A 24,283-nucleotide genomic window follows, 5' to 3' on the forward strand; every position below is an offset into this window, starting at 1 on the left:
TGCACTTTTTTTTTCTTGCCTCTCCTTCGTAATGTCTCATACTTTTCGCAAATAAAATTTAAATATTTAATTGACTACTTAATAGTTAATAACGTGGGATGGCATCCCTAGAGACAAGAATAGTTTAGACAATGCAAATTGGTATCTTAGTTAAAAGAAGAAAGACTGGAAACCATTTCCAGCGACCAACATACAAATTCCCTATTACATAAAGTCAAAATCTCTTGGGATAAAGATCACTACCAATCCACGGTGTTACCATTGCAGTCGTCGAATTAGACAATGAATAATAATAAAATGCATTGAATTAAGCTAGTTTCATTGCGTGCATGGTCGTGGAATGATGCGAATTTTGAGCAAAATGGGTACCTAACCTTTTGCGTATATTTGAATTTATCGAAAATGTAGAACCAAGAATATGAAGAAAGTAACCGCTACTTACGTGTTCTTTTCTGGAACTTCGTTCGTCGTCGGAATCAGAGTCTGAATCACTTGCAGAATCGTAAGCGCGGCCTTCGTCGGGCCGTGGTCTGGCTTCTTTTGCAAACATCATCTGCAATAAAATTAAAATAACAACTAACAGTAACGTACACAGAATTTCATCAGGAAGTATTCAAATACTCAATTTCATAGTCTTGTAAGACACGTGCGATTTTTGTATCTATATTTTAATATAGTAAACATTTAGACCCTGTTTTCCTATAATATCTTACTCAAGGGGAAATGAAAACTCCGAAACCCACCTTGTGGACATCAGTGGCGGATCCAGGGGGGGGGGGGCGGCGAACGGGGCAATCGCCCTCCCAGAAGAGGAAACTTTCTTATTTTATATATAAATAAAACAGAGTTTGGACCTCTTAGAAGTAGCTCTAAGCAGTAGTATTACAACCCACCGCCCCCCCAGAAGTCCGTCTTGGATCCACTCCTGGTGTACATCACTGGCAACTAGTAGTAACTTAGACTAAGCTTACCTTTTAGGCCCAATGCTGACATTAAACTTTTAATTGTGCTTGTGTAACAGTTTGGTTATTGGGTATCTTAAGTTTCATATTGTCACAAATTCTTGGTACTCAATGAATAAAAATGAAATCTTTCTGTGTTACGTCCCACGATTATACCGACTGGACTAAAGGAGATGGTGATGATGACAAATGAATGAAATGGTGGAATGAAACAAAGTGGGAGGAAACGGGAGGAACCCCGAACACGGTGTTTGTTCACCACAAGCCCCACCTGGCGCGAGCTGGTACTGAATAAAGAGTATAAACGATTGCTCAAAATTAAAAATTTTATTGTAACGCCTGGCTTATTTGAAGTGCATCAATTTTAAAATATGAACAGACTATCAATAACATTTTAAGACACGTTGACGGTTTATCCGTTTTAGACTCTCTTCAGTTGTTATGAAACGAATAACTAATTTATTTCATGAGCAATTATTACCATAAGTAACCAATTACGAGTTGGAGCTTAACAGATAAATAGGAAGTAATTTTGGATTGGTTTGGATTTTAATATCCTTGTCACCACCGAGACTAAATGAGATGTGTACTTGTGACAGTTGCATCATTACCATTTTTATTTAATTTTTAAATAAATCTTTTAAACCCAATTTTGCGTATAATTATGAACATTAGTGCATATAATTTTCATTTTCATTTTTGTTTGTTTAAAGAGCCAAAGAACATTCTCTTTATTTTCCCGTACTATCCGAGAAGTAAGATGTTTTATTTTTTTTTCTGTATACCTGTCCGTGCGGCGAGGACAGTTGAAAGACCCTTCCATTGTCTCTTAATACCACTGCCTAAGCCACATACGTAGACCACACACAGCAGATTGCCCGGCGTGAACGCAAGAAAGAAGAACAAAACAGCTTTTAGCATCTTTTTGTGAAATTGAGAAAAATAATAAAGTCCTAACACGTTGAATAGAATCCAAGTAGAAATATAATCTCTGCGAATTTGTCAAAATCACAGCATAGACCATATGTCGCCACTCAGAACCAAGATAAAATTTTAACATATTATAGAACTGTGAAATGGTCCAAAACCATGCACGAGACGACTAGGAGCCAAATCAACTCTCATAAAAATTTTCGATATAACATGTGAAATTTGAAGGAAGCACGTACGTTAGAGAAACGACGCCCGAAAACCGTAAATAGGCGGAGACCAAGAGAATCAAAATTTAGGACACCAAAATAACTTAACGAATAAGAGAGCAGAGACGAAATCGAAGACACCGTTAGAGGCGTATCCAAAAAGTTCGGCAGGTTAAAAATTAAAAACTCCAAGTCAGTCGTAAAATAATTCTTCACCGGGAAACAGCGTACCACCGCAACACAAAAACATACCCGGAACTTACACACACACTACATTCATAATCAAAAGTTAAGTTCACAATAACAATGTGCGGCTAAACTCACCGAAGCCGAGTGTACGAAATTACAATCTTTCCTTAGCATAGTAACCTACACATTGATCTTCTTCAAAATATATGTATATATATAAACATATATATATAAACTTTGTAACGCTGCTAATATATATATATATATAGATCGCGAAACGCCTACAAACATTGTTTTTGAGTGACAGAGTTTCGTACTTATAAACGTAATCACGAGCTATTACAGACAATTAGAATAACCTACATACGCACCGAAAGCACTTGAACTAGTTTTAATCCTACATAATCAGTTTTTGAAGTATTATACACAATGCTTAAAAACAATAAACACTGTTTATCCGTGTAACACTACACTTTTAACACCGAGAGTGATGTTGGTGCAGTGTGACGTCTGAAAGTGCTTTTAGTGAGAGTGCATCCTATCAGAAATGGACCAACAGAAGCCCCACCTTGATGGATCAGGAGACGCCCAAGAGCGACGCCCCTTCCAGTTTGAGAGGAGGACGCAGCGGGAATCGAAGAGAGGAACTCCGAATCCAGGACACTTCTCACGAAAGAAGGAAGCCAGTAAACGCAGGGACATCTGTATGTGTGTTGTGAGCTTGGTGGTGAGAGCAGTGTGTACGGCGAAAGGTAGGACCCATCCAAATTATTTTTTGTTGATTCCAAAAGGGAAATTTTCGTCATTGAATAAAATGCAAGACGTTCGCGATATAAAGTCGGAACTATTTGAAAACTGTTAATGTATTTACACCGCGTGGAGAAAAGATTTTCCAACTCGAACTGTAATTGCTAAACAATTAGAACTCTTTTTTTTTCTTTCTTTTTGAGCAAGGCTTATTAAAAATAGAGATACTTTTTAAAATGATACTTCTATATATATATATTCTGTGACTTTAGTGAATATGTTGTTGTTTTTATTAAGGAGATAGTAGTTTAGGTCATTTCTCTATTTGTGGCTTAGATTTTTTTGATAACATATAAAGAAAGTTAATTTAAAAGTAGATCGAATGACGGGTTGTAGACCTTTAACGATGAAAGAAGTATTTACTTTAACATATGGAAATTTGTATGAAGTAAAAATGCATCATCTGCGCTATGTACATGTAATATGAGAACTTTAACATAAATTTTGAACAAGACATAATAGATATTCCTAGAAAATATATTCAAGACATTGCTTTAATTGTCCAGAGATTATAGTGTTTGTAAAGTAATTTTGCATAGAAGTGAACGTACTAAATGAGTCTATTTCGATCTATATACTAGTAAAACTCTAATAAATAATATTGTAATGAGTCATCAAATATATGTTACGTAAGAGAGCTAAAGGATTAATTAGTAACTATGATGTATATGCGACTAGTCTCGCAATTAATCATTTTCTTGGTTGGAGATACGTAATCCATAAATAAAGCGGAACCGACATTAGTACAGTCAGGTAGAATATAGATGAAAAATACGAAGTAGGCTAAGTAAAGCCGCAATTATTACGTCAGTCTGATCCTCTAACAATCGAGCGATCAGACGTTTATGCGCATAAACTAGACGAACAAACTAGACGAATACATGAAAATGTTCGGCCGTATACCAATCCTATTAATGATAAAGAGAAAAATCACGAAAAACTCAATATATATTCAGATTAAAAAATCTCGAGAGACGTCTTGACATTTATTATTAATATTCATATGTTATTTGATTTTTATGTATGTATGCATGTATTTACTTATGATTTATATATATATATATATATATATATATATATATATATATATATATATATATATATATATGTTTGTGTCTATTAATTTTCTACTTGTGTTAATATGAGTATATATATATGTAGTCTTTATGCATAACGAAATGGTAATGCTACGCTCATTGATTTTATGTATTTGATAGTGTATGCTTGTTAGGTAAATGTCAAAGTGCATATTTAGTGCACTTATTCTCATTCTCAGTTATTAATTTAAATAATTAGAAAGGGTTAGCAGTCAGGCAGTAGGTTTATTTAACTCCTTTGGATCATTCTATGTTTCTTTCATACTTCCCACAAATCTCAAATCAAAGTCATGACTTGTTTCTCAATTTATTTTATTTTAGTTCAAGTTACTTCAACTCATTTCCACTTACTTCAACTAGTTTAACTCATTTTAAATCATTTCAATACTTAGTTTTCACCCGAATAAAATATAGGTTATTATATTCAAAATTCCGTCCAGCTATGTAATATCTTAATCTCGTAAGTATTAAAAAGGTTATAGTCAAAACATATCAGCTGATCAACGTAAACTAGATACTTAGCATATGATGTCAAATAATTAGGTATTTTTCAAATGCAAAATTGTAATTTAACCAGTTTGGTATGATATCTATGTAAATCAGGAAAGCTATATATATAAAATGTAAACAATGTAAGATTGCATCTAGCACTGGTTATAAACATCAATTCCACAGATTGTTTATTATTATCAGGTTAATTATAACAATTCATTCACTACATAGTTCAATGTAATTTACTTAAATTGATTTTTTTTTGTGTTAAGGCCTTATGCCTTATTCTGAACATTTGTTGTCAGAAAACCCAAAATTCAATATTAACCTTCAGCTTGCTTAATTTTTTTTAGAAAACATTTTTTTGTTATTGTTTTTATTTGCTCATTAAAACTTTTATTACATTGTTAATCAAATTCGTAAGCTTTTTCTTTCATAAACAAGTTGTATCCCTAACCTTAAGCATATCATTGGTTTCCAAAGGATCTGTTAGGCAAATTAGGCAATATTAGCATTTCTCGACTATAGTGGGGATTAGACTGATTTTCAGAATTTTCAACTAAATTCTAAATTCTAGATATTCGTTTATTTTCTGGTTTTATTCTTATTACTACTATTATTGTTCAGTCCACTTGGAAAGTGAGAGTCAGTCTAGTTCGTTCACACAAACCAAACATTAGAGCAAAATTCTCTTTCAGCGTTGCAGCATGTGAATTCAGGATACGTATGCGAGTAATATCAAGTTTCATTTGCTTACACGGTTTTAGAGGGATCTTATTTCCCTAAAGCCCTGGGACACCGCGGGGAGATAGGATTTCCTAACCGTGAGATCAATCCTTATCGAGTCACAAACCATTTTAGTTCGAGGAACGGAGACTTTAACGGTGGTGCACAGGGAATAAATAGTGACAGACGGAATATGAACCCAAAACCCGCCATCTCAATTTTTTTTTTTTATTACAAAACCTGGCGCTACAAGCGATCACCACCGGGATCTTTCTCTTTTCATTTTTCAAATTTTACATACTACAGTGGTGTAACTTATACCCCCGCAGACTCCATGTTGTGGGAAGATGATTAACAATCGGCGGCTATTGAAGTATACCAAGTATCTGTTTTGCGGGGCGGTTTACCAAAAAAAAAAAAAAAAAAAAAAAACAAAAAAAAAAGTTAAGCCAATGTATGGACATACAGCTTAAGATGAGACGAAACGCAAGAGCTCCCATCGGAAGCGAAAAGACTCTCCCGCGCCGAACACGCGTATTCTTTACGTATAGATACGAGGAAGATCAGTCACCTCTGTGTAAGTGAAAGGACCACATATTTGATATCAGGTGACGATATGTTATTTCAAATTATTGGATCAAAAGATCCAATATATTTCAATCATAAATTTTCTTGTTCGCCTTATATCTGGAGAACTACATATAGTGTAGCCAATCCCAAACTATCACTTAACTCAGTATGATGCGCTTATTTCGTTAAAAAAAAAAAAAAAATGTAGGGGCGTTCAAAAATTTTGTGGCCAAGATTGCAATCTTTTAATGCATTTTTGGGATCATTCCTAAAATTCTTGACCAAGATTGCAATCTTTTGATACATGTCTTTTTATCATTCCTAAAATTCTCGTTTTTCTAGTTATTTTCACTGCAGCAATCTATATGTTTTCTTTAACATTTTATCATTTTTTCTTTTCTGTTTCGTGTTTGAACCTAAGCGTTAAAAAGCCTGTAACCATCCTTATATTCCAGTGATTGAATCAAAGCATTAAAGTAGTCTAATCTACTTCTTATTTATTATTATTATTATTATTATTATTATTATTATTATTATTATTATTATTATTATTATTATTATTATTATTATTATTATTATTATTATTATTATTTCACTAGGCAGTAAGACACAACCCTAGTAAGTTACATCATGAAGAAAATATTAATTAAATTCTCTTGTCAAAGTAATGTTTCTGAACAACATTCAATGTTAAATTTACCTGTTGTGTCCATGAGGTAATTCTTGGCCACAATATTGTTTGTAGCTGATATCTTTCCCTTAACTTCCAGTTCTGTAAATAATAATAATAATAATATTAAAAACAATAGGCATGTAAGTGTAAATGAAACAAATGAAAAATAGCAAATAAATGATTTATAAGGTTATAAGATTTGTATTCTTGTTCCCTCATAACATCTGTTCAACGCAACATAACATAACAGAACAGCTTAGTGTCCTTATTAGTAGAAATTTTTGCAAGAGTGCGAATTTAAATCCAAATTTGGAAATGTTCTCTTTTTAAAATATTACGACTGGGAAACTTCTTTGGAAAGGCGCTATTTAACTTTCGAATTACTGTGTCAAACCACGTTCTGGGACCTTATTTCTCAAAAGCAGTAGCCTTATAATTATTTTTTTTACAAGTCATAAAAATCGTAAAATACTAGAATACTAGAAGTAATTTCTAAATACTAATACTGATGCCTCTAATTTATCATGGTTTTATAGCATATTCAAATTAAAATATTTGGTTTTTGGTAAGTTTTATTCTAGTATTACAAGACCAGTAGTTTTGAGAAATAGACTTCTAAAGTCAAAATACCAAACGATAAGCCTAGATCTGCTAGTCGTTTATACTCTGACTTTTCAAAAAGATAGTTTATCAGAAACAGTTGAAAATTTTCAAAAAGATAGTTTATCAGAAGCAGTTGAAAAATAATTTGATATTTTTCAGAGCAATTATGAATTATAATATTACTATTTGCAAAAACCACTTATGCTCCGTGACCAATCATGTATTAGGTCTTGAATTTCGTGATCCATGTAGCAGAAGACCCATAGGGAGTAAGAGACATTACTTGGTGACCCACAGTGACCCGGATAGCCCCATGGCCCGGACTGACTCGGTACAATTCGGAGACGAAACGTCGTCATGCGCAACAATTCTCTCCTTTCTCATTACCTTTTCCCTAGATATGATTTTCTTTCTTGCTTGTTGTTTACGTCTGTGTGCGTAAATCATTGCACTGAAAGGTAACTACAAGGTTTATCAGAGTACAAACGTGTCAGAATCACGTGTTTCTCTTATGAGGAATCGTCAAAGTTTAATCGATCTAGTAGAACTTCTCAGTGAGGATATAAAATATACAACTAAGCCCAAACATTATTATTATTATTATTATTATTATTATTATTATTATTATTATTATTATTATTATTATTATTATTATTATTATTATTATTATTATTATTATTATTGTATGCGCTATGTTCAAAAACCACGTACGGGAAAGCGAATAAATATAAAATTGCATTTGTGAAAAATTGAAATATTCAAAATATGGTATCTTGACCAGTGTTGAATTCAGACATTTTCACCCGGGGGTAATGTCAACTCCTCGGGGGGAGGGTTGTTTTTCTGTATTTTTGCAAGAAAGCAGCATACTTAACAATTCCATTCACATGCACATCTTACCTAATATTGAGACTAATCGCTTTTTCACGAAGCTTTGCAGCCCTTGTAAACAATGCAGACGACAGTGTGTAAATGTTGCCAACTAACAGACTAAAAAGTTTATAGAAAACCTCAAGCTAACAAGTTAAGAAACAAACCGAAGAGCGGGAGATTGAAAATGAAATGGCATGGACTTCTGATATATTACCGAGATACATTTTCTTTCTCCTGAATATTTGAAGTAGCATATAAATATAGACAGAACACTAGGAAGCATGGCTACCCGCAATGGGGAAGGGGGAAAGGGGATGTTGCCTCCCTTTGTTTTAAAAGGTTTTTGGAAGTGCATGTCAAGACATACTAATTTGCTTACTTAAATGTTGTAACAATATATTCATATTAAATACTATAGTATCTGGTATTATAGATTATTTGCTGTAGTTAATAAGCATACGCGCGTAAACAACTGTTGTTTTACTTGATGTATTATGTGCCCTCGTGTATCAAAATATTGTGTATTCGCGACTGAGTTTGTGTGTCGGTCTTTTGTCCTCCCCTGGAATCGGTATTTTATCCTCTTGAAAAAGTCCTGCGGATGTCCATGCCAGGAAGCCGGGCTGAACAATCTCTTAAATTTTCCCTGTAACTGCAAATCATGGCTAATCGTGGTTGACCATAAATCATCGTCCTTTGATACCAGGGAGTTCGCATTAATGGTTCAAAATATTCAATCTATCACTACTAAATTTTATTTAGCCTGCCCATAGCGTCAAGGGATAACATGGAAAATTAGAATCAGAGCTATTGGATCTTACTATGTTCTGTAGTCTCTGTTGTCTTACTATGTTTATTAGCTTAACTAGCAGATCTACTAAAACATATGCTCTTTACTCCTGTCTATTTCAAGACTGTTTCGGATCACTACGTAACTCTCAAGTAGAGGCAAGAGAACATGTGGATCAAATAATTGTTCATTAAAAAAAAAAAAAACGAAAGAGTTTATTTATTGAATATATTACAATTTTAGTATCCCTTGAAGATTTTTTCTGATATTTTGTTACTCCTGAGAACGGACAATCATTTTTGCGACTCTTAAATGTTCATTTAACCCTTAACGTACCAAGCCTAAATCGTCAACGTTGTTTACCAAGCTGGGGTCTTCTGGCGACACCAAGTATTGTTTTAATTTCTCAACATAGTATTGCAACGAAAATTATTATTATTATTGATGTCTAAGAGCTTACGTAAGTTAAATGAGCATTGTTGACATCAAATATGTTTACTTTAACAATATTCAGTTTTTCGTACAATTTCATACTTTTGTGTTCGTAAATCTGAAATACAAGTTTAACAATGGAGCTTTTACATTTTCAAGTATGTTTTTGTTTTTTGTATTTTTTTAACGAACGCATCGTTGATCTAATTATGTAGTAGATAGTATATTCCAAACGGATGCAGGACACACATAAAAATCGAGAATCAATTGATTCTTATAGTTGCAGCAGTATCACCAAATATCACTCTCTGGGGTTCCTAGAAGGTATGTTAAGGGTTAAACCCGATCGTTAATCGATATGCGCATTATAACCAGGGGTAAAAGTGTGGGGGAACGCGGGAGAACGCCATCCCCGAACTCGGAAAAATATGTACGGCGTCCCCCAGTTCCTAAAAAATTAAAATGGGCAAGGATAGGCGGGGGGACGGTGTGACGTCATACCGCTTGCTACCGTCCCCCTACCTTTTCAGATCCACTTTTACCCCTGATTATAACATACAGAATTAACATCAGACGTTACGTTACTTCGAATCGGTGAAATACCTTTTATCTTTCTTTCTTACTTATCTTTAAAATAATAGGCCTACAACTTTTTATATCCAATTATCCGAAGTATAATGTATTTAATATATTAAATAGAAATTTAGTAGAAGGGCTCAGTTTTTCTTTTGGATAACATAATGGACATTCGCAGCCCAGTTCTCTGAAACTGACTAAACAGTCTGACTACGATTTAAAAAAAAAAAAAAAAAAAACGAAATATAATCAGAAGTGAGCAACACTGACAATGAGCCAAATGACCATTATTCTTCCATAAGAAAATAGTCCCCAAGAAATTCCACTTGTTCAACCTAGGTAGCAATTATTGTATTTTTAAATCACACTAAGAACATTTTAGTTTCAATTAAAAGCACATCTCTAAATGTGGATTGATATCTTACACAAAAATATTAAATTTAACAAGAAAACAGCCACAACCACTGACAAATACGCAGAGCGCGCGCTATAGTTGATGATGGTCATGCAGGCAGGAAGGTTACCAGTGAAGGATTACATGCACGTGCAGAAGCAGAAATATTGCGGGAAACAGACGAAGCATTTTCGGGGATGCGGCACAGGATCGACACGGCATACGACCGACAATTCAGCTCAGAAACCTGTTTCGGTCCTGTGCCGTGTCGATCCTGTGCCGTGTCGATCCTGTGCCGTTTCGGTCCTATGCCGTGTCGATCCTATGCCGTGTCGATCCTGTGCCGTTTTGCTCTCACGCCGCTGCTCTGAAATAATTTAACTTTTAATCATGTGCCTAAAAAATAATATTTTTATTATCTGTTTAATCTTTGCTCTTACAAATTATAAACTCCTGTCGATTCTATGCCTGTGCAAGTTATATGCATAGAATACGTACGATCGAAACGGCATAGAGCCGACACGGCACAGGATCGACACGGCACAGGATCGACACGGCATAGGAACGAAACGGCACAGGATCGACACGGCACAGGATCGACACGGCGCAGGACCGAAACGGCATAGGACCGAAACGACGCACGATCATCCCCACTGCGTAGTATCTATAAAACCAAATATTTATTTCTCATAAAAGCAATCAGAGACCTGTCAATTGATTTTAAAATATAAGAATTATAAGATATTTACTATATGAATATTAATAATTGTGAGTGACAAAAGAATGATAGTGCTAAATGGACAAAATATAATTTCTTGTGTGCTTGGTCAAAAGCATTTCTATATGTATGGAATACTTATATTTATTATTATTATTATTATTATTATTATTATTATTATTATTATTACGTTTTAACTCGTTTTGAAATCATGGCCTGATTCCACTAGAAAGCGAAAGCCATGAGAAATGTAAGCTAAGTAGTAATATGGAATACTTTTAATGTTGCTCACTAGAGGAAACATGCTCGCATGTCTTCTCGTCTCGATATCGAGACCACAAGAGACTTTTTTAATAAGAAGCTCAGTTGGGAAGTAATAACTGAGCCGATGGCTCGAGCCGGCTCGCTTGGGGTGAACCATCGGCTCGAGCTGGCTTGGTTGGATGAACCATCTGCTCGGTTCGGCTCATCTGGGCCGAAGGCTCTTGCTGACACGGTTCGGTGAGCTGTTGGCTCGGCTCACTTCTCGGTTCGGGTCCATAGTGAGTGAGCTGTGAGCCCAGCTGCTCAAGTTGTTTACAATTGTAAACCCGGGCCGAACAGTTTTGAAGATATTTGGCCAGTGCCCTATAACTTTTAACAATGTTTGGCTCGAGCCCGAATACTCAACCTAAACCCTCAACCCAAATTCACAAGCTCGTGAACAATATCCTTGACTCCTAGAATTCACGACTACCGAGGTTAGCAATCAACTAGTTTTTTAGTATTCAAATACAGACCGCGTTTCTTTCATGTTTAAACACAGTGTTGTTATAATTATAATTATAATTATTATTTATTATTATTAATAATAATAATAAAAGTTGTACTAGTAGTAGTACTAGTATCATTGATAACCTATATTGTCTATGCAAGATACTTGAAGAGAATACTCGAAACTACAAACCAGATTTGGTTCGACTCGACCCGAATTCGAGTCGAGTTGGAGGAAATTTTTCGAATTGCGTTCAAAGATGTCTGTTTTTAGTCGAATCGAGTTTCAAAGAATACTCGCTCGTACTCACTCGTGCCCATCGTAGGATGACCACATTCTAACAATCGAAAAGTAGGACACAAGTATAATAGTACTGTATATGATATCTTACTGCGTCGGCAATACGCATATCATTATTTCAATTAATGTTAACCTTAAGTTAATGAACATTTTTGTTAAGAAGAAGCACTGAACAAAATTATTAAAGGAATTAAACACAACTCCAAATGCTTTGATGAATAACAAATTGGTTTATTTTATGAACGTACAGTCAAAGTTCGTGTTGGGCTAAATAATAATAATAATAATAATAATAATAATAAATTTCGAAGCGTGGTATTATTTTAAGAAATGAAAGAAAATTTAGACCGGCACAAAGGAACTTCTATTTAACTTGGTTAGCATCACTGTCATAAGTTCAATAAGAAACCTTTCCTACTTGACCGATATCTCAACAAGGCCTTCTCAGTAAAAGCGATGTATTGTAAAAAATGGTTTGTTGATTGTTCTCCATCCCTAGTCTTCTGAGGAGTGTTAAAAAACACAGTGGTTCATCATTCAGGAAAAGAGTGTGTTTGATTCAAAATATTGTGAATAAAGAATGAAACATTAAGATATTGCAAACAAATTAACTCTGGACATTTCGCAGGACATTTTAAAGAAGAAGGATATTTCTCGATTTCCTAGACATCTTCGCAACACGCAGGATAGCTCTTTGAAAAACAGTACTGTACTGCGAAAATCAGTACGTCTGGTTACCCTAGCCCATCCGTACGAGTAACGCAGTATGGCATTTTAGCCAATGTTACCTTATATGAAAATATTCATAACTTATAGCTGTCAAGTAAAAATGTGTCCTTGCATTTACATAAAGCAATTCAGAAAGGGCAATAACAATAATAATAATAATAATAATAATAATAATAATAATAATAATAATAATAATAATAAAAGCGATAGTAATAGTAGTACGGAAAATTGAAGTGATAACATTTGTTCACATATTCTAAGTTTCAGACCTAAAAGTAACGCGTTACTTTCGAAGTAAAGTAACAGTTAGTTTTTGGGGGCAAGTAACGCGTTACATTTTAGGAAAAAGTAAAGTAACTTGTAACGCGTTACATTTTTACATGTAACTTACCCAAAACTGTCCATGGGAAAATTGTTCACTGCTCGGGCCAAGATTGTTTCTGACTGTCGACAGATGGATGCCGTTTATGGCAGACCTTTGTCTGAAGTACTGCCCAAAGTTTGTAGTCCAACGGGTTAAGATCCGGGCTGCTAGAAGGCCAATCAATGGTAGAAATGAAGTGAGGGACGTTCCGCGCCAGCCAGTCCTAAGTTGGTTTCGCTGTGTGGCCTGGAGCGGAATCCTGTTGGAAGGTTCACCTGGTAGCAGATAGTGGTTACACTATAGGTGTTAGCACTGTGTTCTGGTATACCTTGGCAGATGTTTTAACACCTTGTTCGCAAAAATACAGCTGGGTTGTGCTTGAGTAGCTCACTCCCCACCAAACCACCACTGAGGCAGCATGATGTGTTGGGTGTCATCCAGAAGTCCTAAACGGCAGAACTCCTAAAAATATAGGCACTAGACCTGAATTTTAGTACTTCTGCAGTTGAGGACTTGTGGCACGGTATGATTTTTAGGATTTCTGCCGTTTAGGACTTGTGCCGCGATATGATTTTTAGGACTTCTGCCTTTTAGGACTTGTGCCGTTTAGGTCTTGTGCCTTTTTCATTCACTTGCTTTAGTTCTGAAATTCGCCACCACCCCACGAAATTGCGACGATGCAGCAACTAGTTGGCAATAATGTCACGAACGTAGCTAATTCCAACAATAACAACTATATTTGTACTACTAAGATTATTATTATCACTATCTGTTCTGCACTTATACGTGAATTACATAATACAACTTATTTCATTCTAAGAATTAATTACATAATTAGTTAAGAAATTCGTTTCTTTCGAATGGAGATACGAGAATCCCAAGACAAATTCCTAAAACAAAAATAAATAAATAAAAAATTGAAAAAATGTTTAAAAAGCATATTTTACCAGACTTCTGAAAGCAAGAAAACATTCAGAATTTCAATATATACTGTGTGGAGCGAATTTTATTAAGAGTAAGACAAAAATCCACCAAAGTTTACTTAATTAAGACAAAAGCTCACTAGACATTTCACGAGTGAACATTAAATACCAACGGTATACATAAAGAACGCAGTAGATTTAAATTTGAACAAAGAACATTTACTATGCAATACATTGGGTGACATTCATAAGTTCTAAACGGCACAAGTCCTAAAAATATAGGCACTAGACCTAAATTTTAGGTCCTGTGCCATTTTCGCAGAAATTGCTACATAGTCATTTAGGGGTGTAGCCTGCAATTTTTTCTAGGGGAGCTTGATTTTTATATATTAAAAGCAAATCAAAAGTTTATTTTCAGATTACAAAAGCTTCAATAAGACAATAAATTTATACATATTACACATGTACATAAATACATAATATTATTGTATTTCCAGTTACTTCCTTTTTGAAACCTGGACCTTGACAGAGCGTAAATTTAAAACCACAGCTTGTGGGAAATGTACGAATAAGTTAGTTATAAGAAATCGGAAACTGTTCATGGAAGTCCATTTGTTTGACTGTATTTATCTTCTGTACTCTTATATAAAAGAGTAAAGATGTGTGATTTTTGGGCATACTACTACAAGTAGAGTCGATAAATTTTAGTTATAAGATATAATTTTCTTATGAAAGCAGTACATAAGAAAGAATTTTTGGAAATAAGTATCGTAAAAAGGGTGGGGTAAGATTTTTTTAAAGGGTAGTGTATCTCGCAAGTTTCTAAAGCTAGTAAAATAAAACTTGGCATATAAGCTTTCCTATTAAAAAAAAAACAACTGAAAATTGAAAATTGAAAATTGAACACATAAAAGGGAAAGAGCAAAGGGAGCACATTTTTTTATGTTCGATTTCCCCATTACTTACTCAGAAAATATGTAAATAAATTAAGGAAGGATTTGTTTAAGCTAGATGCGTGAAACTCGGCATTTGAACTTTTAACTAAAAGTAATAAAATACTATATGTTTCAGCGTCTTGAAAATTACACTTCTAAGCGAAAGGAGGGTCAGTTTCTATAATATTAAAATATCCCACTGCTTATGAGATTTGGGCAGAAAACTCTTTTTCCTTTAGGCCTCGGTTCATCCAGTTAAGCAAACGAGAGTACAAAGTGGCTGATTAATTAGGTTCTTTTAATTATTTTAACATGTTGACGTAGTTTAATTCTTTTAAAACTGTATTCTTTCACATTCTATTATAAACATATTTTATTTGCTGTAATTATTAAACACGTTTAATAAACATAAAACAGACTAACCTCCGGTCCCGGCCAGAATATGTTTTTGGTGTTAAGCCATCATTTGCCGTCCATAACATAACCTTTGATTTAAACTTCACGTACTATCAAGACTCAAGTCTCAGAAATGTAGCATATATGAAATATACTACTTCTACTACTACTACTATACTACTACTACTACTACTACTACTACTACTACTAAATATTAATAACAATAATAATAATAATATAATAATAATAATAATAATAATAATAATAATAATAATAATAATAATAATAATAATAATAATATGTACTTCTGAAATACATATGTATCTATGTGTTATTAATTCTTTCATAATCTTGAAAGAAACTTTTGATTTGTTTTTAGTTTGTAAAAATGAAGGCCCTCTAGAAAAACTTGCTGGCTATACCCTGAATGACTATGTATTGGTTTCTGTACACGTATTGTGTTATCACTTACTAGTCTAGTGTTATTTTTAGAACAAGACAATGGTTCTTGTCTTGGAATATTACTAGTTTGGTTTGGTAGTACAGTGATAGAGTGTGACCTATGATTTTATTTCCCTGTAGGGTATGCTATCTGCAATGCAATAAACTGTATATGCTTCTTCTTCCTAACAAGGCTGGGCGATAAGCCCCTGCAATTCCATTACAAATAAGGACGATATTATTTTATAAACTACTTGGTGAACCTTTGTTAATATAACGCTATTAGTTCTTACAACCTTTTGTTAATCTTATTTAACAATTGCAAAATGGAATAAGAGAGAAAATATATAATGATGATGATAGTTTATTTACATAAGGTATACATACAACAAAAGGGAATCTGTTGGTCACTACTGTGTATCTGCTAAACCAGGGTCAAACTCTGTGTGTCACAAAGGTTAGTTTAACAGAGTTTAAAATAATAATAGATATTTTGTTTGACTTACAAAGATTATCATATTAGCAAAATGATTTGAAATAACACGCCAGACATAGGATAAGCCTTGGGCTATATCGCTTAGAATTGTTTTAAGAGTAAATATATCATTTATGCATTAAATTTCATTACTGGCTACTTACACGTTTCGGCCTCGCATTGGAAGTCAGCTTCTCGTGTTCTTTTCATATTCCACGATAACTGTTTTAATTGCACACTCCGCCAAATTACCTTTCTGACCTTACAATACTTTCTTGGAAAACTTCGGCTAACATATATCACCAGACGTTTGGAAAACCGACATCCTTTACTTCAGGATACAATGCGTTATTTAGCATTTCACCCAACACCTCACCGTTACTATCATTCTCCACTTTCGCTCCTATAATCTACCACCGTTAGATCCCTCTTTACTTATCATCGCCGATTACGTCATTCATGAACATCTTCCTCTCATTCACCCATCATTTCCAGCACAGTGATTACCATTATTTACTAAGATGGGACTCATTCATTTTCATCATTGAATAGAGCAGCCTCTAGGCTAAAGATAAGCTCATTTGTCTAACTAATATCACCCACGTGTTGTCCTGTGTATGCATCTCGCCACATCATTCACGCCCATTACTATATCATACGTATCGTGCATTCTATACCTAATCCTTCGTTATGATCATTAATGTTCTTTCCTTATAATATACTGCCTGATTATTTTCTTATTTATCTTCTTACTAATAACAATCATATATATGTAAAGTAACTTGGCTTCAGTTATCGCATCCTTATTGGTATGCAACCGTGCACTCACATGGCATCAGTTTGAGGGAATATTATTGATGAATTGGCAATGGCTTTCATGTTCTTGACGCTAATCCTTACATTTCCGACGATTTGAACTCACGTTTACTGAGTATGAGTGCATTCTGGGGATTTTTCGTAAAGTGTTTCCACACATTTGAATCACCCTGCTTCACTGTTATGCTCTACCGACATTGCAGATGTCTTTCTAGAGCATTTGAGTACAAATTCGCTATACTTAATACTCAGAACATCACTGTTGTCCGGCATCCATACCTGGCGATTATGCAACCACACACAACGGGCATGGTGTCCGCCATTTTATATTTGTTCCAGATATCGACTTAATACAAACGAATTATTGTTACCTGGTACAAGCTTATCAATTCATATCCATTTAGACCAAGTTTCACTTGGAAGATTATCCGGGACTCCCTACGTTCCTTTGGGGAACCCTTGCGCGTGCATGGTAGGATTGTGAAACATGCAAAATTCAATGGAGCAGGTATGACTTCTTCAGTGAATTTTTTACCCGCCCTCTTTATGTTGGTTAGTTTCCGAACTATTGGCGTCCGAAACTCATTTTTCCACGCTTTGTAGATCCGAAACTATGTCCGATAGCCGAAAGTTCAAGAGAACTTTTTTTCTTGTCTCAGTGGCAGGAGTCACCTCTCAAGAGTTGTAACACTTATTTTGCAACACTCGATATCTATCTATCTATCTATCTATCTATCTATCTATCTATCTATCTATATCTATATCTATATATCTATATATATATATATATATATATATATATATATATATATATATATATATATATATATATATATAGTAAGTAAAGATCTAAGGGTTTACTTGTCCCTACCATAAATCCTTCATTGTAACCAGATTCCGGCGTTGCCGCTCTAACTCAGGTAGAACTGTATAAAGCTCTCAGTATGGCTAGCCCCATTACGGTTATCATAGTAGCCCGAGCCCGTGCAGACCTATAAACACATTACCCCACAGAAATGAGTGCCATAAGTCCATGCCTTCTAAAGGCTGTTGCGCCATGAATTTAGTTATCATTATTATTATTGCTAATATTAATATGTAATATTAGTAATAGGCTTAATAAAGATTCTCTGTATCTCTCTCACCCTATCAATTGAGTCAAGCGCTGCTAAGCGGAGGAATTCGTAACTATTACAGAAGCTGACCAGTTGCGGGAGAAAATGCAATCGCAAGAGAGCAATACGGGAAGATAGGAGCGATGCAAGAATAAATCCACTTCTCCAGGTTAAGAAATAGGAGCTCGCTGCCATATGCTCAATGTTACTGCTTCCAGTGACAACGTTGGCTGCCACTGGAAATGTAAATCATCTCTTTCTTTCCGTTTTTTAATTGACTTTTTTCAGAAATGCATCAATACTGTTTTGCGCTCAAGATCAAAGGTTTATTTTTCACTGATACACTACTTTAATACTTAAAAATATTTTAAGTATTAAAAAAATGTCAGGTTGCACAACCATGCAACATTAGTACCAGCCGCCGCTGCTATTTGGTATTCTATCTTACATGTTATATGCTTAATACTTATATAGAATGGGTCTGCGTCATTTATATGTATATTGAGAGATCGGATTTTGTCTGCACGTGCACGAAAAGAAAAGCAAATTTCTACATTTTGTGACTGAATTTTTTTTTAATTTCTCCGGGGGGGATGAATTTTTTTCGGGGGGAGATTCCCCCGGGCCACCCCCTGAATTCACCCCTGCCTGGCTATATGTCCTGCCCACCTAAGCCTCCTAGAGTTAATGATCCTAACAATGTTTGGTAAGCCGTATAATTTATGTAGTTCCTCGTTATGAAGTTTCCGCCATTCCTCTTGGGTCCGAATATTCGTCTGAGCATCTTGTTCTCAAATACTTTCAGTCTATGTTCTTCCCTCAGAGTAAGCGACCATGTTTCGAAACCATACAGAACAACAGGTATGATTACTGTTTTATATATTTTAAGCCTCAAACTCCTCGACTGAATTCGCGACGACAAGAGATTTTGAACTGAATAATAACACTAATTCCCTGTTTTAGTTGACATTTAATTTCTTCATGAAAATGATTTTCGTTATCCTAGATATTTGAAAGTATCCACTTTATCAGAAGTATTATTTAATATTTTAACGCATTCATAATTGGCCGTATTACGTTCCCAACCCACTTCCATGTATTTAGTTTTCTCTGCATTTACTTCTAAACCCTTGTCCTGCAAGCGTTTAATAAGACCTTTGCATTTCTTTCTATTGTTCTCCCATCATCCCCTATTAAATTTACATCATCAGCGTACGCATAACCTGGTACCATTTCTTTCTTTACTATACCTAGTGCTCTCAACGGGTCGGGTCGGGTTCAAGACCGACCCGACCCGACCCGTGACTAGAATTGACTGACCCGACCAGTGATCCGATCCGATTGACCTGACCCGACAACCCAACCCGAGCTGACCCGATTGACCCGACTCTACAACTCGACCCGACTAACCCGACCCGACCCGAGCTGACCCTATTGACCAGACCCGATAACCCGACCCGATTGGCCTGACCCGACAACCCGACCCGACCTGACACGATTGACCCGACCCGACAAACCGACCCGAGCTGACCCGATTGACCCCGATCCGACAACCCTACCCGAGCTGACCCGACACGACAACCCGACTTGAGCTGACCCGACTGACCCGACACGATAACCCGACGCGAGTTGACCCGACCCGACCTGACCCATTTGAGAGCACTAACTACTACTTACATATATGTAATAACAATAAGTAAGATGTAGTACCCAAATAGTATAACAGTTGAAGTACAATGACATTATATTTCTGTTCCCATGTTACCTGCTATTTAGTGGGGAGGAAAGCTTTTATATATAAATATTTCGATGGGGTAACTTGCAACATCTGTTGCAACATGCCGCGTGCCATTGAAATAGAAATTTTTGCGGTTAACCATTGTTATATGAACAATTGTTGTTGGTAATAAAACTAAGAGTATTATTATTATTCCATTATTATTATTATTATTATTATTATTATTATTATTATTATTATTATTATTATTATTATTATTATTATTATTATTATTATTATAGGACAACAGTGATGGCTTATTGCTTGCAGTGCCTAGTAGTAGTTGTTTCCTTTCATCTTCTCAGTTAGAACTTCAGACTGCAGGTCAAAGTGAGCTTCATGGATCACCTGCAAATGCATCTAAGAAGATAGTGTAGAATCCTTCAGATGATCTCCTGAACATGTATGGTTCTTTCCAAAATCTGGAACTAGAAAACTGACAGCTCGGAAAAGGAAGAGATGTGCTATTCTTACAGACACTCTAGAAAAAAGTACTTTCGAAATGAAAAAGAAGCATCTAAAAGCAACCGAAAACGTAAAATCATCAGCTGAGAAGAATTTATTTTCAAGTCGTCTGTTTGGTTTCTGAAGAACCGTACGAAGAACAGGATACAGAAGAAGACTGGGTACAGTGTTTATGTTGTGAGAAGTGGTCTCATTGGTCGTGTTCCGAGAGAAATCCGTACTACATCTGTATAGATTATAGACATTGACTGCCACAGTGAAAATGAGTGAAGCGATGTTCAAGCTGTAGATTTGATAGCATTAAATTTCTGAATCAAGTCCGATTGTTGCAACTTACCCCAGATGATGTTGCAATTTACCCCATGGGTGGGGCAAGTGTCAACAGTCGGACTTAGTTCAAAAAGTGGATGCTATCAAAACTGCCGTTCGATGTTTTGCACTTCTCTTTTTTTGGTATGTAGTTAAGGCATGTACCTTTTAGTACACTCAATATAGTTTTTATATCTATAATAATTTTCGAGTAAAAAAACAGACCTGAAAATTGTTGCAACTAGCCCCATCTTCCCCTACAATCACTTTTTCAAAAAAAAAAAAAAATGTATAAAGCCAGTAAAGCAATTAACATGTAGGTCTATTTTCGAAGATAATATAGGAATTTTTCGTGCTGCTAATTATTTATTTTTAAAAAATCAGATGCTGAAACCAATCGATATAGCGCAGTTTAAGCAATTCAGTTTGTTTTATTTAAAAAGAAAACTCTCTATTTACAAATTTGATTGTTCCTATGTATTAGAGCAGTCTTCGAAAAATCAGTGCCTATTGTATTTCTAAAATATAGCTGGAGCCGCGGTGGGTCAGTGGTAGAGCGTTCACCCCTGGTGCATGGGGTCTCGGGTTCAAACCCTGCTCCCGCCAAGTGAACTTTGTGGTCGATAAACGCCGTGTGCGTGGATATTCTCGGGGTTCTCCCGTTTCCTCCCACTTTCTTCATTCCACCATTTCATTCCTTTCTCATAATCACCGTCTCCTTCAGCCTAACCGGCATAAGCGTGGGACGTAAAACTCAAAGATTTCATTTCATTTTCTAAAATATAGCTGTATTGATTTATTGGTATATATTTACCTTCAGTTTGTTTGAGAGAAAATTATTACAAGAACTAAAAAGTGTTTCTCTAGTAAATACGTTTTCATAGTTTAGCTATTTACGTTACTAAACAAATTTGGTTTTTTTAATACATAAAATGGCGCCCGTATATATATAGGGTGTAACTTAATTAATATAACAAACGTCGTTAGGTGATTCCTGACACCGAAATAAAACAAAAACTATACAACAACCTGGGTGTAACACCCGAAAATTTGTCGGAAAAATGTATAAACCGCCATAACTCATGAACAAAACGTCGGATTGAAGTCGGGCAAAAGAATGTCCATTGTTTTTAGTCGTAGATTCGATTAGTGTACAGTGACGATGCAAGGATGACTTCCAAAGAAACTGGAGCATTCCTTTGAGTATTTTATCAAACGTTGAATGAAGAAATGATCAATCAAGTACAAGATTTAACATTAAAAAATAATAGTGCATCGTTCAAGTTAGAAGAACACTCAGAATTCGAAAGAAAGAGAGATACACATGTGTGATTCATCTATTTTGTCTCAGTACATAATGACGTCTCGGAAGAAGATTTTAAATGGAACGAAGTCTTTAACGTATCACACTTATATCTTCTAGGCTAATGGTAACGGATGATAAATGAACGGCTGCCTGTCCAAGAGTGTGTGAAAAAGGAAAAATAACTTTGATCCAGATTAGGTTTAAAACGACTGTGCATAGGACAGTCAGGCGGCATGTAAATAAATATAACATCGAAAAATGCAAAGATCATATGTGATGAACGAGTGTACAAGGAATTCTCCACATGACCCAGGGATTCAAAATATTGTGTGAATAGATATGGGGCAAAAGTAAGCTGCATTAAACGGTTTCTTCCTCGTAATATGTAATTCCGTGGAATATGGTACTTCTGTGCACAGAAGCAACAAAAGTGGGGAAACAAGGGATGTTGTACACGTTGCATAACGATACCAAGAAGTGCGCTGGAATAGTATACTTGATTTATCCGTTAGATGAATCTTCTCCCAGGAATACTTTTGATGGCGTTTTCCCCTTCCTTCGAGTTGGCAAACCTCAACTTTTCCCTGAGCTATGAAAAACTTCATTGCTATTGTGAATATACCAAAATACTATCCTAGTGTAGACCACTTACATTTTGATTTTATCATTGCCGGAGAAATTTTCTCAAAGGAAGCTCGTTGAAAGTACATTTTAAAAAAAGGATAGTCTTTTTTCGACATTCTAATGTACATACCTTAGAGCTGTATGGAATACCTACACGGAGGAATACCTACGGAACTATCGTCCCTTGTGTGCCAATTGCGAGTGGCTTACAGAAGGCTGTCTTGAAGTTTTATTGTGGAATGGCTTCAGTTAGCATGGCTGAGTTGTAATAAGCATCTACGCAACTTGTGAGTGATATACATAGTCAGATGCTCTACTGTTACACGTGTAATTACTGTATAACACGATGGGAAATGTTGTGTTCAACGGTAGAGGGTTGTGTCCAGGTATTTAAGGTCGTGTAAAAGTGTAGACGTTGGTGTTTAAGTAAAATTGATTGTGTTAACCTGTACACGCCTGCGCGATGGAAGATTACCCTGTCCACGAGCTGGCAGATATGCAACTCATTTATGGAGTAGCAAAGGGCAATAGCCCAGAAGTGAGGCGTTTACATCGTGACCGTCGCCCTCAAAAGAGAGTAACTTTCCTTGTATTTTTCCACGCCTCCATATTCGACTTCGAGAGAGGGGTCCCTTCGGTTTCTCGTACGTGAAATCGGAGGAAATAGCCCCATATGGACAGCTGAACTTGAAGACAGCGTACGTCGAATGATCAAAACCGTCTTGAAACTATCATGTGTATGGCGTAAAAACCCACATGCAACTCTAGTAAACGATCAGCAGCAGAAATTTGGTGTGGTGTGGTGGATAATTTTGTGGTAGGATCTTATTTATTATCGGTCTGCCTGTGTGGGAGTACGTATCTTTTATTTTTACGTAATTGTCTCCCAAAATTGATAGAACATGTGCCCTTGAACATAAGACAGCAGATGTGATTTCAGTATGATAGTACACCTGCACATTTTGACAGGAATATGCAGACTTACCTAAATGAAACATTCCCAGATTGGGAGAGAAAAACGTGTTATGACAACCTCGTTCATTCTACCTCACGCTGCTTGATTTTTTATTTCGGGGATACGTATGAAACTCCGGCCACGACAGTCGAAGAACTTGTAGCTCGATGTAATATAGCTGCGGCAATCATCTACGAAATTTCAGATGTGCTTGATCACAGGCGGAAAAATTTGCTTCGCCGATGTCATCTTTGCAACGGTCAACGGTCGACAATATCAGACTGTGAACTGTTATTCTTCATAGCTGTCTCGTGTACACATACTGCATTGCGCAAATACTGTACAAGGTACCTCTGAGTATTTCACAGTTATCCTACCTTGTACGAAACAGAATAAATCGATAATTTGAAATTGTATTTCTTTCTTTCCTTGTGCAACACGCGCAACACCTTGAGTATCGTCGAATTTCATTCCTTCTGTACTCGTAGTTATTATCTTCCACGGATTTACGCATTACGGGGAGGAAATCTTTTAATCTAGCTTACTTTGGCTCAAATT

General features: G+C 35.5%; 1 protein-coding gene across 2 annotated transcripts in view; it reads right to left on the reverse strand.

Moving 5' to 3' along the window:
• CBP (sarcoplasmic calcium-binding protein) overlaps positions 1 to 24,283 on the reverse strand; it is a 93,312-nt gene that overhangs the window by 41,024 nt on the left and 28,005 nt on the right. Inside the window, exons 2-3 of one of the 2 annotated variants that reach the window (XM_081768649.1) lie at positions 6,683 to 6,754; positions 443 to 553 (exon numbers count right to left, since the gene is read on the reverse strand). In XM_081768649.1, coding sequence (XP_081624775.1) covers positions 443 to 553; positions 6,683 to 6,754 — 183 coding nt within the window. The remainder of the gene's footprint in view (positions 1 to 442; positions 554 to 6,682; positions 6,755 to 24,283) is intronic. The other variant, XM_081768650.1, reaches the window with a different exon arrangement.

Source organism: Thermobia domestica, chromosome 8 (genome assembly GCF_964235325.1).
Source record: "Thermobia domestica chromosome 8, izTheDome1.hap1.1, whole genome shotgun sequence".
Classification (NCBI taxonomy): domain Eukaryota; kingdom Metazoa; phylum Arthropoda; class Insecta; order Zygentoma; family Lepismatidae; genus Thermobia; species Thermobia domestica.